The following is a 15,529-nucleotide window of genomic DNA, read 5'->3' as shown; positions in this document are numbered from 1 at the left end:
TTGATTTTAAGGCTTCTACTTTTTTATTTGAAAAATACCATCTGTGCCTGACATCTAATAGTTAAGCAGTGAATATATAAATATAGGTAGGTAGGTAGATAGATGAAAATATATTTTTTCGCATAAATAGGAAAAATGTTTATACTTTTTTCATTCAAAGGTTGGTAAGTTAAGCTTCCAAAGGAAACTACTGATATCTACATTTCTAGATTTTGGCTTTAGTGTTAAAAAAAAAAAAATGACTTTTATGGTTAAGCCTTGATCCTAATATTTTGTTTTTAATGTTGACTTATACTTATGGAAGTTACTTATATTTTAGTCACATGTTCACCAAGAACCAAGTAAGAGAATTCCTTCTTGGAGTGGTCGCCCAATCTGGATGGAAAAGATGGTAATGTGCAGAGTAAAAGTTCCACACACATTTGCCGTTCACTCTTATACCCGTCCCACAATATGTCAGTACTGCAAGCGGTTACTGAAAGGCCTCTTCCGCCAGGGAATGCAGTGTAAAGGTAGGATTGGCTGTTTTTCTTAAGTAAAATTTATATCTGATTTTGTTAGCAAATGTAGGTTTCAGATATTTTTTAAAAGCCTAAAGCAATTTGTCTCCTAGTTAGCTTAAAAAAGAAAAATACTTACACACACGCGCACGCATGCGTTCATGCACACGTATATTTATTCACATTTACTCCTACTGTTTGCAGTATGTGTACTGTGTGCCAGGAACTGTGCTTAAGAAAAATTGGAATGTAAATAGGAAAGTAGAATTTGAATCTCTGAGGTATGGCCACAAAATACTTCCTAATATGGAACAATTAGTAAGCAGATAGTTGAGATTAAATCTTTCTGATTCCAAAGACAGACACTGCCCAAGATATAAAATAATGCTCCCTCCTTTCCAGTAAATATTTTCTCTCTCTGTCTCACATACACAGACACAGACATACACATGCTATGAGAGTTTTTTTTTTAATTCTATAGCTGGGAGAGTTGTACAAAAAAAACTCATTCCAAAGAATAATCACACTAAAATAGGTAGACTATAGTAAAAACTACTGGAATTATAATAGGAAATACCCATATTTGGGTACTAACCCAGAATACTGTCATTGTATTCCAAAAACATTTCTTAATGAACCAAGTTTTTAGTAGAATAATGGAATAATTTTTCCCTATAGTTATATAATGTTTTTATGCTTTTAACAAATGATTTTATCTGTTTTATCTTGTGTCTTCTTCTCAGCAATGCAGTATAATAGAGCAACCAGATAGAGAGTTTAAATGTGTTATTAGTCATCGAATCAGGATAGGATAAATAGTCTATAATCTTATGTACTGATTTTTCATGTGATTGTTCTAACAATTCTTGGTACCATACCTTTTTATTTAGTAGAAGTATTTATGGAATTGAATTATTTAGTTTCATCTAAATAAAAGATTAGATTTGATGTCTTTGCAACAATAAATCCTGTTTACAATATAAAATCAAATAATTGTATATAAATTTAACTTAAGTATATAAGAAAACTTTTTTGGTAATATATGGTAATGTAGGGGAACATCAAATAGAGACTACATTGTACATTTGTTGTCAAGTGTTTAATAACCATCAGGCAGGCATAAGTACATGTTGAAATTTTATTTCAACAGCTTACTTTTGAATATGAGTTAATATATGTTAATATTTTAAAATATCAACACTAAAGTGTATTGGCAAGCAGCCACTAAGGAATGTTTTGGGAAAGAACATTAAGAGCAGATGTACACGTTCTGGCCAACAGATAATCTTAGTAAAGGTGGTAAAACAGTGCTGCTCCGCTGAGCAGAACAGAAGCATTCTAAAATCATATCCACAAAAGTATATTTTGTAGAGGAACTAGAATAAATATGTAGATTAATGAATTTTGAAATAAAACCAGCTAACTCTGCTACTGGGTTATTAGTTTAACTTCTAAGAGCTCAAAGAATAATGTTTGTGCTTATATTCAGAAAGAAGTAGGTTATATTTTTATATAGCTAAATTATTTTTAGTTATCAATCAAAAACAATCAGAATTTACTTCAGTGATTTTCATGGTATGAATTAAAATGCTTAAATAGTAAAAATAGTCATCATTTTCATTCACCTTTCAAGCTAAAAAAGAAAAAATAATAATTTAGTTATGATAAAACAGTTATGCTGGATTATTTGAGAAAAAATACAGTTCAAAGAACAACCATTCATTCATCTGTTTATTTTTTACTTTGTTGTTGTAAAACTACAAGGTGACTTGAGAGCATATATAAAAGATAAGTAAATGTAAACAAATTAATAAAAACATGGGCAGGAATACAGAGGAATAAAAATGATTGCCATTAGAACTACATACTTGCTGACAGTGGGCCAGAAATTTGGCTCTACATTTTCGAAGGGAAAATGGAGACCTTATTATTTTCACAATTTTCAAACCTTAGATTAAAAAAACAAATGAATTATTTAAGATATATGTAAGATATTAATGTGTATGAATTTTTCCAGGGCTTCTCATTAAAAAAGATATGATATAAGTTTTATCATCCACCAAACTATTAATTTCATGGGCCTTTTCCTTTTAAGTCAGGACTTGAAATTATTTTTTAGTCAGTTTTTGCTAGTACTGTTAGACAGTTTTACAGCAGTGGGTCTCAAATTTAGTGTCACCCAAAGTGGTTATTAAAACTCAGCCCCACTCCCATTGCTGCTGATGTAGCAGGTCTGGGGTAGGACCCGAGAATTTGCATTTCTAACAAGTTTGCAATTGATGCTGATGCTGCTGGTCTGGGGACCATAGTTTGAGAATCACTTAGTTACAGAGTAGTGTTGAACAACTTGTACCTGACGATCTGCGGTGCTATCAACATTGAGGTTCTTGCAGACTGAAAAGAACCATATGTGCAAGTGGGTGACCTTGTGCATGAGAAGCTCATTCCTTCCTTACAAGGTTGTATGGGAAGCCCTCACTAATTAAACTAGTCCTAATAACTGGTGGTAGAATCTCAATCTCTTTTCTGCATATCTAGTAGGTCCTAATAATTAAAACTGAAAGTAACGGCCTGACATATATTGGAAAGGCATTTAATCAGCTGGAGAAACTCTTCAGGGCTATGTGGAAAGATGAAATGTGAGGTGAGGGAAGGAAACATGGAGTTGCCAGCAACATTTTAGCTTCATTTCACAGGTAAAGAAACTGAGATCCTTGAGGAGTTAAAATAACTATTAAGAGATGGCATCAGAATTTAAAACCAGACCATTAGCCCAAGACCTGAGTTCTTAGTAAAGAAAAACTTGATTTTATCATCGCCGTCATCATCATCATTTCTAATAATATTCTATTTGTGAGTGATTTGAAGAAAGTCTTTAATCATATCTGATATTGCCTGACTTTTTGCATAAATTAATAAACAAATATTTTATTTTAGATTGTAAATTTAATTGCCATAAACGCTGTGCATCAAAAGTGCCAAGAGACTGCCTTGGAGAGGTTACTTTCAATGGAGGTAATATTCTTAATTTTCATAAAAGATCAGAAAAGGTTATAGTTTTGTGTATTTTCTTTGTGTAAGGTTATATTTGCATATTTTGTTTACTTTGTTTTTTAACTTTGACCTCTTTCTGATTTAAGAATCAAGCAAAAAACAGAGATCAGTGATGGTATATTTTTATTAGTAATTATGCCTTTCCATCTATCCTTTAGCTACCTACCACTTTGTAGTCTAATATAGCCAATAGTACTGCATATCCTCTTTCATCTTTAGATGTAAAAAGACATTTTTAAAACCGTGCGGTTATCCCTAGCACTATTTCATAGTCCTAGCATTTATTTACTGTTTACTATATGTCACTCACTGTGCTAAACTCTAACACATATTAGAATTTAATCCTAAGACTAGCCCTTTGAGGTAAGTACTTACAGATGAGTTAATTTAGGCACAAAGACATTAAATAATTTTCCCAAGAAATACAGACAGTAAGTGGTAGAGTTGGGATTTGAACCCATGTGGCCTGGCTTAGTTCGTGATCGTTAGAACACATTATATATAGCCTCACTGTCTCTTTATCAAATAATTATCAACTAAACATTTTCCCTTTTGCCATTTTTTCCTCTTTTTTCAAGATTATATTTAAAGTGATTACCTTTTTTTGGAAGGAAGGAGTAATGACTCTAAATTTTCATCATAGTTTTTCTTTAACATTTCTGTGACTGATAAAAAATTGTAAGTTCTATAGGAAGAAAAGCAGTAGCATAAGGAATGTAAATTTAAAAACTTGTTAAGAATTTAACATTTTCTCTTATGGCATGTTTTTTATAGTTGCTGTTTAACACTATTGACAGAAAACAATTGGTTTTCTTGTTTTTCTATGTTACTGAAGTCGTCTAGATTTATAGTTCATGTATTTTTGTGCTTTTTTACCTATTGACAAATGGATATGAAACACTATATTGGTTTATTTATAAATATCAATTTATTTCTATTTATGTGCATAAAGTCCAATTTACTTTTTTTTTTTGTCACTTACATTTTTAGTGTCATAGATATTTAAAAAGGTTTTGCCTAACCCAAGGTTATTAAAGATTTACTCCTTTGTTTTCTTCTAAGAGTTTTATAAGTTTAGCATTTATTTACTTTAAAGTGAACTGTAGTCCACTTTAATTTTTCTATTTGATTTAAGGAAGCAGTCCAATTTCATTTTTTAAATGTAGATATCCAGTTGTCCTAGCCCCATATATTGAAAAGACTATTTTTTTTCCAATTGAATTGTCTTGGACTCTTTTAGAAAATCAGTTGACCAGACATATAATAGTGGTGGCTAATCTTTTACTTTGTTTCTAGTATTTTTTTTCTCATATACAAATTTAAAATTCTAATGTAATCAAATTAATTTTGTGACTTAGTTTGTGCTATTTGTATCGTTCCTTAGAAATATTTCTTTATCCTGAATCATAATTTCCTACATTTTCATTGAATTTTCAAACTTTTTTTCATATATAACATACTGCCTTTGTTTAAATGTATTGATAGCCCTTCATATAAAACTCTGAAATTCATGTAAAATTTTTCCAGAACCTTCCAGTCTGGGAACAGACACAGATATACCAATGGATATTGACAGTAGTGACATGAACAGTGATGGTAGTCGGGGTTTGGATGACACGGAAGAACCATCTCCTCCAGAAGATAAGATATTCTTCCTGGATCCAGCTGATCTTGATGTGGAAAGAGATGAAGAAGCTGTTAAAACAATTAGGTAATACACGTTTAGATATTTCAAGCTACTTCCAAATTCAGGGTCAGCCTGGGAGCACCATTAATGAAGAAAAAACTCCACATCTCTTTAAGTGCAACCTAAATATTTAATTGGAAATCTGATTAAATTGTGTTTTTTTTGACATGCACCACAGTATTTCTGAAATAAATCATTTTGCCATCCACTCAAGATGAGAAGGTGTGAGAATCCTGTTTTCTTAAAGAGAAAAATGCTTTATTTAAATATAGTCTAGATATCATATCTAGCTCTGGAACAGCCCCCACAAGATGTCAGAATTGAACCACCAGTTAAAGCAACCACTTTCACATAGCCTTTATGCAAGGAGATTACCCGATGTACTACTTTGTAGTAAAATGTTCGCATGTTGGCAGGTTTTGTTTTTCATTAGCAACAAAGAAGTATTTAAAGTAAAAGTGTCATTTATCAGTTTTACATGACTGAGTTGTCATCTATTCGCTTTGGCATATCCTTAAATTACAGTTCTTATTATCATTATTTTTAACTAAAACTTTATGTTTACCCAGTTCGGAGACTCTTAAGCAAACTTAGCTAATTTGCTAATCATGACTAACTTCATAATTTAAGGGAACGTATTAACTGTTCGAGACTCAAACTCAAAAACAGTGTATTTTTTATATGCACCCTCCAAACTGCTCTTTTTTTCTTGTGACACTGTTACTGACCCATGTTTCAATGTTACCTGATTTGACTCATTACATTATTTATTTTCTTAATATCTGTAAATTTTCAATATCTTTTACTAGAATAAGTACTTTTTATAAGAATATGAACAATTGAATTTGACATTTAAACTGTGTGAATTTGAGTATAGGTGTATTTTTTGCCTGGTTATGAATTTACTAATTTATCTTGCTCCCTAGGGCAGGAAGCTTCCTTAACATCATTCCCAAATGGGACCCTCTCCTGGGCTCCAGATCTTCTAATTAGGGAGGATTCTTTCTGCTCTGTTCATTGTTTTCTTATGTTTCGTGATCTCCAGAAAATATTTATAACAAATAATGAGGACTTATGGTATTACCATAATCTTTTATAGATCAACTATATATCATCATAACAGGATTAATTTATTTTCTTAAGCTATTATTTGTCTCCATAATATATTTTGAAAAATTTTAGCTTAATTATCTTTAAAAGGGCTTGATAAACTTATAGTATGTATGTTTTTTTCAAATTAAAATTATTGATATTTATCATAAATATTAAATATTTTTTAGTCCATCAACAAGCAATAATATTCCGCTTATGAGGGTTGTACAGTCCATTAAGCACACAAAAAGGAAGAGCAGCACGATGGTGAAAGAAGGATGGATGGTCCATTACACCAGCAGGGACGCCCTGGTCAGTAATCACAGACATTCTGTGTGGTAGTGAAACTTCGTTATGTGCTTCATTTTGTGCAGCTTTAAATTCAAAATGAGAATCATATATATGTATATATATTTGTAAAGAATTTTTAAAAGACAGAATATGTAACATCTTGTCTTTACAAACTTGTAGAGCACTAGAAATTTAGAAAAGGTCTAAGGATGTAATACCAAATGCATGATCTATGAAAGAAATAATTGATAAGCTGAACTTTATTACAATTAAAAACTTCTACTCTGTGAGAGACAGTGTAAAGAGACTGAGAAGACAAATTACAAACTGGGAGAAAATATTTGCAAAAGAGACTTTAATAAAGACTCTTCTTCAGAATATGCAATGAACTCTGAAAATTCACGAGTAAGAAAACAACTTAAAAAGAAAACAAGATTTAAAAAGTAGGTCAAAGACCTTAACACATACCTAACCAACAAAGAGGGACTAGGATGGCAAATAAGCATATGAAAAGATGCTCCACATTATATGTCATCAGGAAAATATAAATTAAAACAATGAGATGCCACTACACACCTATCAGAATGGCTAAAATCCAGAACCCTGACATCACCAAATGCTGAGGAGGACGTAGAGCAACTGGAACTCTCATTTATTGCTGATGGGAATGCAAAATGGCGCAGGCACTTTGGAAGACAGTTTAGCAGTTTCTTGCAAAACTCAATATGTTCTTACCATATGAGCCAACAATCACACTTTTTGCTATTTACCCAAAGGAGATGAAAACTTATGTCCACATAAGTTTTTAAACCTGCATGTGCATGTTTACAGTAGTTTTATTCATAATTGTCAAAACTTGGAAGCAACCAAGATGGCCTTCAGTAGACTAATGATAAGTAAACTGATACATCCAGACAGTGGAATATTACTCAGCACTAAAAAGCAGTGAGCTATCAAGTCATGAAAAGACATGGAAAAACTTTAAATGCATTTACTAAGTGAAAAAAGCCAATTAATAGCATTCACAGACAAGGAAATACAAATGATTGTTAAACATAAGAGCTTAATCTTAAAATACAATTTAAAATTTCACTGAAATACCAGATCAAATAGTAAGGATCAAAAAGTTTAGTAACATTAGTGAAAATATGAGTAAACAGACATTTACATGTTGTTCATTAGCCTATAAATGGGGTCAAATCTTATGTCAGAAATTCTGTTTCTCTCCCCTCACCCTCCTTCCCTGCCTCTCCTTCTCCTTTTCCTCCCTGTCTCCCTCCCTCACCCTCTCTCCCTCTCTCTTTCTCTTTCTGTGTGTGTATAGTACATATACATTTGCATATGCATGCATAAGATCCTCTCAAAGGATTCCCAAAGACCTAATCACATTGCTGCCAGGAGTAAGGGTAGGAATAGGATATGAGTGATGGTGGGATGATGGTACTTCTCACTGTTCTTTATATAGTTTCAGAATTCTGAACCTAATGAATTTGAAACCTATTGAAAAAGTACAAATTTAAGAATAGAAATGAAAGGAAAAGGAAAGTACAGCTACTTTGGAAGAATAATTATTTTTGAACCTGTTTTATAATCTTTATTTTATAGAGAAAGAGGCATTATTGGAGACTCGACAGCAAATGTCTAACATTGTTTCAAAACGAATCTGGATCAAAGTATTATAAGGTAAAGATTTCACATTTAAAAAAATGTGTTAAAATACTGTATGTTTTCCAAATATATCTAAATAACAGTCATTTATTGTTATATTGGAATATACCTATTATGACTCTGCCTGATATAGTTTTTAGAAGTCACCGGTAAGTTCCTTGTTGAATACCTGCCCCCCATCCCTCCATTTAACCCCCACAACCCTGCTACCAAAGGTGGGTTTTTTTGTTTGTTTTTGGCCAGCCTGCTGCTGCTTTACTTCTTGACACTTTGACTTAGGTTAACTATTTAGACATTCCCACGATCATGGCCTCTAGAAGAGTCCAACGTGGCAGTCAATGTTTCTCTCATCTTTCATTTCACCTTACTCCCCAGCTCTCAGATACTTCTTTTGGCTCTTCATCTACTTTGTATAGTCTTCTTTGCTTAGTTTGCTTCACTTTTTGCCATGTGGCAGACTGACACCAAACAAAATTAAAAGTGTAGCAATTGTATCAGTAAGAAAGAACAGTAAAACTAATGACTTGGTTGGGTTTTTTTAAAGTAAATATTTTTGCCTTAGGAAATGGAACTAAGATGCTTGTTACAGTTATGGACAGAACCAGAATGACCTTAAACAACCAACACTGACATTCTAATTTGCTGATATTATTTCTGCTCCATACTCTTAGGGGATATATCTTGCAGACAGCAGCCACTTAAGAAGTAGTTGTTGAGTTGATTTAATGACAATTGAAAAGTGACCAGTATTGGATGTAGTAGCCATTGGCTTCCTAAATCTTCTCTTTCCTTGCCTGCTAAAGAGCTGCTGGCTTAATTATACTTCACACTCTGCTTCTGGCATTATTGGACTGTGCAGGTCATTCAAGGCAGATGCTGTCATTAGGACTTAACTGTGTATTGTGCCACATACTTGTGTTCATCTTAATGATATTTATTAGAAATGCATATCTTTGGTTGTTTAGTGTATTTGAAAATAAAAACAAGTATTTATATTTTCCAATGCTTAATTTTTTACCTCAGGAAATTCCGCTTTCAGAAATTCTCCGCATATCTTCACCACAAGATTTCACAAACATTTCACAAGGCAGCAACCCACACTGTTTTGAAATCATCACTGATACTATGGTATACTTTGTTGGTGAGAACAATGGAGACATCTCTCACAATCCTGTTCTTGCTGCCACTGGAGTTGGACTTGATGTAGCACAGAGCTGGGAAAAAGCCATTCGCCAAGCTCTCATGCCTGTTACCCCTCAAGCCAGTGTTTGCACTTCTCCGGGGCAAGGGAAAGATCACAGTAAGCAATACGCTTGTTGGTGGTTTTCTCTCCTCTGGGTCTTAAGCATTTCGTGGTATGGTCATGTTTATGCATGTGTTTTTAATACTCATTTTATGCTTCAACTTTAGTAACCAATACCTTTAGTTAATTCTTTTATAAGGTTATATTGGTTATAGTATGTACATTCAGTCCCCAGAGTGAGGCTCCAGGGTCAGTCTCCCTACATTTAAATCCTGGCTCGGCCCACCTACTATGCGATCTTAGACAAATTTTGCACCTCTCTGTAATGGTACCTTCTTTATAGGGCTGTCAGTATTAAATGAAAGAACCTATAAGGCATGGAAAAGCATTTGGCATCCATGAATTCTCGTTGGATTAAGTGATATAACAGGCCATGAAGAGTTATAGTTCACATCACAGTCATGAAATCTATAAAGTCAAATGCTCTATTTCCTTTAACTGAATTAAAACATTCAGAAATATTAAAAAATTATTGAAACTTATGTCCTTCGCAGTAACGACATTTATAAAATAAAACCTAAATCAGAAAGCCATGTATAATGGCACTTTCTGCTCACTAGCATTTATGGGGAAACATATTCATTTATTAGGCAAATAGATTTAAATTGAAACATTACCAATTTCTAAGTATAGTTCATTTCAGTTCAGCTGTATTATTTTGTGCAACTGTTCTTGGCATTATGTTAGGCCCTGATCTAGAATACAAAAGAAATACAGGCGTTTCAAAAGCTATTTAGGAAGATAAGACATAGGTACATGGGTGTTAGATGGTAGCATAAAGCAGAAGAGTGCAAAAAGGAGTAACGCGTTGCTCAGGGACCTCAAATATGTACAGAAAGAGTGAAGACTTTGTGGCGGAAGAACTGTGTCTGGACCTTGAGCTTCGATCTCAGGGAGGTTAGTTAGGATAGGAAGGGCTGAATGGGGGAGGCAGTTTGGGTAGTGATACTAGTTAAGGAGACAAGTGTGATCAAAGGGACAAAGGCAATGGCTGTGAACATGTTCAGGGTCTAATATTAGAGGTTGAATAGATGTATATTCACAGTGCTTCTTAAGTTTGGGGGCGGATTTAGAAATGTCGTATATTTTAATTAAAATTACTGACCTTTCCCAATATAATACAGGCACATACTCACAAATTTTATATGTAATTGAGTTTTAAAACCTTCTCAAGCCCACACAAGGAACTCCTCCCTAAGGTCAAGAATCCGTAAAGGCAAAATTACAGAAGGGTGAAGAGTGAGGATTCTGGAGAATAAAACCCCAGTTTTCTGCTTTCTAGCTATGTGAGCTTGGTCTCTACAGTTCTCTAAAATGGGCATAATAATACCTAATGCAGTTAATGCGGTTAGCACAGTTTCTGCTATATTAGTGATACTGTTACTCTGTTGCTACTGTCCTTGTAACTTATCTGGAACAGAGTTCTGGGAAGCAATAGAAATTAAAATGGATGGAGCTCTAGACAGTGGAAGCCTTTGAAACAAAATAAATATTGACTTAGACTGGGAAATTGGAACTACATTAAGCAGTTTTAGACACATTAATTTTGTTTGGTGTATATTTTTTGATTTGGGGAGGCATTAGGGGAAGGGGCACCTATAACATCTGTACTAATTGCCATATTTTTATTTTTATGAAAAATATGGTCATGCTCTGGATGTTCTTCACAATTTGCTTTTATCCACTACTTTATATATGTCAGATACATTTTCATGTCAGTATACAGATTTACCTAACTTTTGAATCTTTTATTGAAGTAATACATATACTTTTTATGTTTGAAATAAATGAAAACAGTATTCAAGTATAAAAAGACTAAAATCTTTGTTCCCCAACCCTACCTCTCTCACTCACCAGAGGTAATCATACTTTTCTTTGTTTTTAATTCAAGGGCAACTATCCTGCAACTTACCTTTAATATGTCATGGATAGCTTTCTGACTGGGTACTTACGGCTCTAATTAGGAAGTGTTTAACTAGTATTCCTTTGTATGGATGTATATAATATGTTATCCACTTTCTCGTTGGATTACTATTGCATGTGTGAATCAATTTTTTTTTAACAAATGTAATTACATTATATTAACTGAATGTTAGCCAGTTTAAAAAATTTAATATACTCTAAGCATTCACGTCAGTAAATATTAATATTGTTAAGTCATATATTAACAGTTTTGTTTTTTCTCATACATCAATATTATATTTTACAGAAGATTTGTCTACCAGTATCTCTGTGTCTAATTGTCAGATCCAAGAGAATGTTGTAAGTAAAAATTATTGTTATGCTGCTATAGATATCAGTCAGTATGTGTTTTTCAGAAGGAATAGAAAGTATAGGTTATTCTGGTCAGTTAGTAAAAAAAAAGATGTTAGACTAGCCTTTACTGTAGTACTGATTTGACCCTAATATGATGTTCTGAATTGTTTAAATTTTTAATAGATTTTTCTATTTCCTTTAGTATATCATAAGCCCCTTAAGTCTGTTACAAATTAGCGACCTATCACAGAGTCCCATATACAGTTAGGGCTCAATAAATGTTTATGATAATGATAAAATAAAAATTAGCATGGATTTAAGAGATGTAGACCAATACCTGGACATCTTGATACTTTATATATAGCCTCATTTAGTGTACTAAAAAATCCATTGAGATCGATGTTACTACATCCACTTTATCAATGAGGAAATTGAGGCCTAGGAGACTAAATTTACTTTTTATAGATTACTACTTAATAAATGTAAGATTTTTAAAAATCCAGAGCATTTTCCCCAAAGGTCTTCTAACAGAGTACATCACATTAAGAGTGATAGTATAAAAATTAGGATTCCTTTTCTAGGACCTAAAAAGCTTATGTTTTATAAAATATTTTGTTATAGAAATTAGTTGCCTCTTTCATAAAAACAAATGAATTTGTCTTTGAATGAAAAGAGTCAGAGACGTTGATATTGCTTTGTAGAGGATAATAATATTTCCTTCTCTTTCCTGAACAGGACATCAGTACTGTTTACCAGATCTTTGCAGATGAGGTACTCGGTTCAGGACAGTTTGGCATTGTTTATGGAGGTAAGTGACTACAGACTGGCATATGGTACATACCACAGAAAAATTACGAAAGCTTAAAACATCTGCCACCTGTTATGTATTGTCACAATTAAGTAACAATCATAACATTAGTTTTGCAATAGCCTTACTTTATCTCTTCTTGTAGCTCCTACATAAAGATGTTTGTGTGGGAAAAATAAATTGTTTGAAGTTTATGTTGGGCTGTGAAAGCTTATTTATTGACGTATGTGCCTTACCGTTTTTTCCAACACAAATGGCACTGTTTGTCTACTGTTGGCATAAAAGTTGTAGCAGGTCTTAAGACCTGAGATCTTATCCAGCTCTGTGACTTAGGATATTGGGAAAGTCATCTAACCTCACTGTGTCTCAATATCTTCATCAGTTTAATGGAGGAAATAAAATCTGACCTGCATAGCTCACAGCATTGTTAATATTAATTAAAACTAAAAGTACTTTATAAGCTATGAACTACGGTGCAAAAGAAATGTTAAACTCTTGTCATCCCTTGCTGAGACTATTATAATGGTCTCTTAGTTGGCCTTACTCCTCCAAGCTCTAATATGTGGTTAAATCACTGTACTGACTCAGTAAATCTAGAATAAAATTAATTCATTGGTACAATGTTTTTATCTTGACACAGTCTCTGAATACTAAGGCAGGGTAGTTAACTTTTATTTATTTAATAAGGTAGATTACTTTTCACCAAACAAATTGATTCAAATTTCCTACCATTTCAAATAATGAAACATCCTTTGTTAGGAGCAAATACTGTAGAGGGAAAATATCATTTATTTCTCAAAATTAAAGATGAGTGAAAGAGAAAGGACAAATGAACCAAAGAAAAGAAATGTAAGAGTAAATCCATATAAATTTCATTCTGTGGACTACTTTGTGATAGAGCTTTTGTATTGTATGTGAGCTGTTAATTTGCTTCTTTCCACATATATATAATTTTTTTTAAATAGGAAAACATAGAAAGACTGGAAGGGATGTGGCTATTAAAGTAATTGATAAGATGAGATTTCCCACAAAACAAGAAAGTCAACTCCGTAATGAAGTGGCTATCTTACAGGTAAAAAAACAAAGTTGCTTTGTATTGGTTTTGATTTTCGATTTATGAGTTTTAAATCCAAGGCTGTTTAATGTACTGAGCAGAATAAGATTTGTTTTTTTGTTTTATTCACATCTTAGGACCTTTTGGCTCAGTGAGGGATTGGTGAGCATCTGAATTAATTCGTTCTTTTTTAACAGGAAAAATTAGATTACACTAAGGCTGGAAGTTGAAAGGCCTATCATTATTTTGCTCTATGGTAATAATTTGTTTAGAACACATTTTCATAAGTAAAATCTTTTAGAAAAATAAAATTTCATTCTTAATTCATCATTCTAGGAGCTCAAAGTACTTGATTTATCTACCACATTTTGTTAAGTCATTGTTATACCAACTATTTCACAGATGAGGTACATGATTCTTACAGCAATTACTGTAAAAATAAAGACTGCTGAAAAATTGTTTACCTTTTAACAGTAGTAGTTATTTTATACAAAACTCTAGAGATTTAATTTTATATAGATTTAATCCATTAAAGTCTATTTTTAAAGATAAAGTGGCAGTGACTTTATTTTCAGTGTTTTTATTTTCATTTAACATTTTTACCTCTTTTGGGGGTCAGCTAGAAAACTGAAATTTAGCTTTATCTTTTGATTTTTCTGATAAATATTTCAGCACTTTAAATATTTTTTATGTTTAATATCATATAAATAATTTATAATATGCAAGTTTCTATTAATTCGTTATATAGCTTTTGCATATTTAAGAAACGGTGATTAATAGTTAATGTTGTCAGTGCCCTATTTGCTTGTGGGTGAAGTTTGAGAAGACACACTTACTGAACTTAATACTTCCTTGAAGAAGAAGGTAAGAAATTTCTCAACACAATTAATTTTACATTTATTACATTGTTAGTCATTAGTAGTAACATTTGCCTCACTTCTTTTTCAGAGGAGTAATAATCAAAAGATTGGTCTACAAGCTACCTGTGGTCACTTTAAGGCTACCTCCTCCTACAGAGAAAACTACCTTAAATAGAACATTAATAGCATTCAGACTCTGTATTAGGGTGTTAATATATTGTTGAGATCTTTTTTCATATCTAACTTTGGATTCTTTCTCATTGTCTAGCTAATATGCAAAAAATAAATAAATAAATAAAATTTAAGGGTATATTCCTAAAGCTTGATTTTTTTGTCACTTTAAACACAAACATAGCTCTGACCTAAACACTGAAGCTCTTTCCCCTCCGTCATCAACTGTGGATCATAATAACTGAATATAGGAATTTACAGATCATGCACAATGCACAAACTTTATTATTATATCCTTCTGGTTATCTTCCTTGAAATCGCCCAACTGGGAGTAAAATTAAGTGATTGTAGCATGTCTCCAAATATAATAATGTCATCTTAAATTTAATATAATACTATCTTTGTTATAGATTCTCAAAATTGTTTACATTAAATATTTATATTTTTATATTTAGTCAATGGCTTACTTTGTGTCAGAAACATAGTTATTTTTTCTCAAACTCACGCAGCAAGAAGATAGATTTCAAATCTTAGTTTATCTCCAAACCTCATACTCTTTCTGCTCTACCACATTGGACCTGCTCAGCATGTGTGTACACACATATGTAAAATTGTGACATGAGCACAAGACAGTTTTAGACATCTTTGACTGTTAAGCTGAACCGAAATCCCTTGAAAAAAGTTCCAAACACTGCAGATACTATATTCAACAAATGAATCTCTTTTCTAAATGATGGCCATACTGACTTTCTTGCTGTTCCTCGAACTGACCAGATATGGTCCTA

At 32.5% G+C, this 15,529-nt stretch overlaps 1 protein-coding gene across 5 annotated transcripts in view; it reads left to right on the top strand.

Annotated features, from left to right (window-relative positions):
• PRKD3 (protein kinase D3) overlaps positions 1-15,529 on the top strand; it is a 52,154-nt gene that overhangs the window by 26,475 nt on the left and 10,150 nt on the right. For all 5 annotated transcript variants that reach the window (XM_016162496.2, XM_016162492.2, XM_016162491.2 and 2 more), the window contains 9 exons: positions 320-512; positions 3,438-3,515; positions 5,082-5,265; positions 6,522-6,645; positions 8,230-8,307; positions 9,316-9,592; positions 11,805-11,857; positions 12,587-12,659; positions 13,625-13,731. In XM_016162496.2, coding sequence (XP_016017982.1) covers positions 320-512; positions 3,438-3,515; positions 5,082-5,265; positions 6,522-6,645; positions 8,230-8,307; positions 9,316-9,592; positions 11,805-11,857; positions 12,587-12,659; positions 13,625-13,731 — 1,167 coding nt within the window. The remainder of the gene's footprint in view (positions 1-319; positions 513-3,437; positions 3,516-5,081; positions 5,266-6,521; positions 6,646-8,229; positions 8,308-9,315; positions 9,593-11,804; positions 11,858-12,586; positions 12,660-13,624; positions 13,732-15,529) is intronic.

This window comes from Rousettus aegyptiacus, unplaced genomic scaffold (genome assembly GCF_014176215.1).
Source record: "Rousettus aegyptiacus isolate mRouAeg1 unplaced genomic scaffold, mRouAeg1.p scaffold_m13_p_7, whole genome shotgun sequence".
Taxonomy (NCBI): domain Eukaryota; kingdom Metazoa; phylum Chordata; class Mammalia; order Chiroptera; family Pteropodidae; genus Rousettus; species Rousettus aegyptiacus.
Note: the sequence above shows the minus strand (reverse complement) of the source record. Positions and strands in the feature narration are given on the sequence as shown.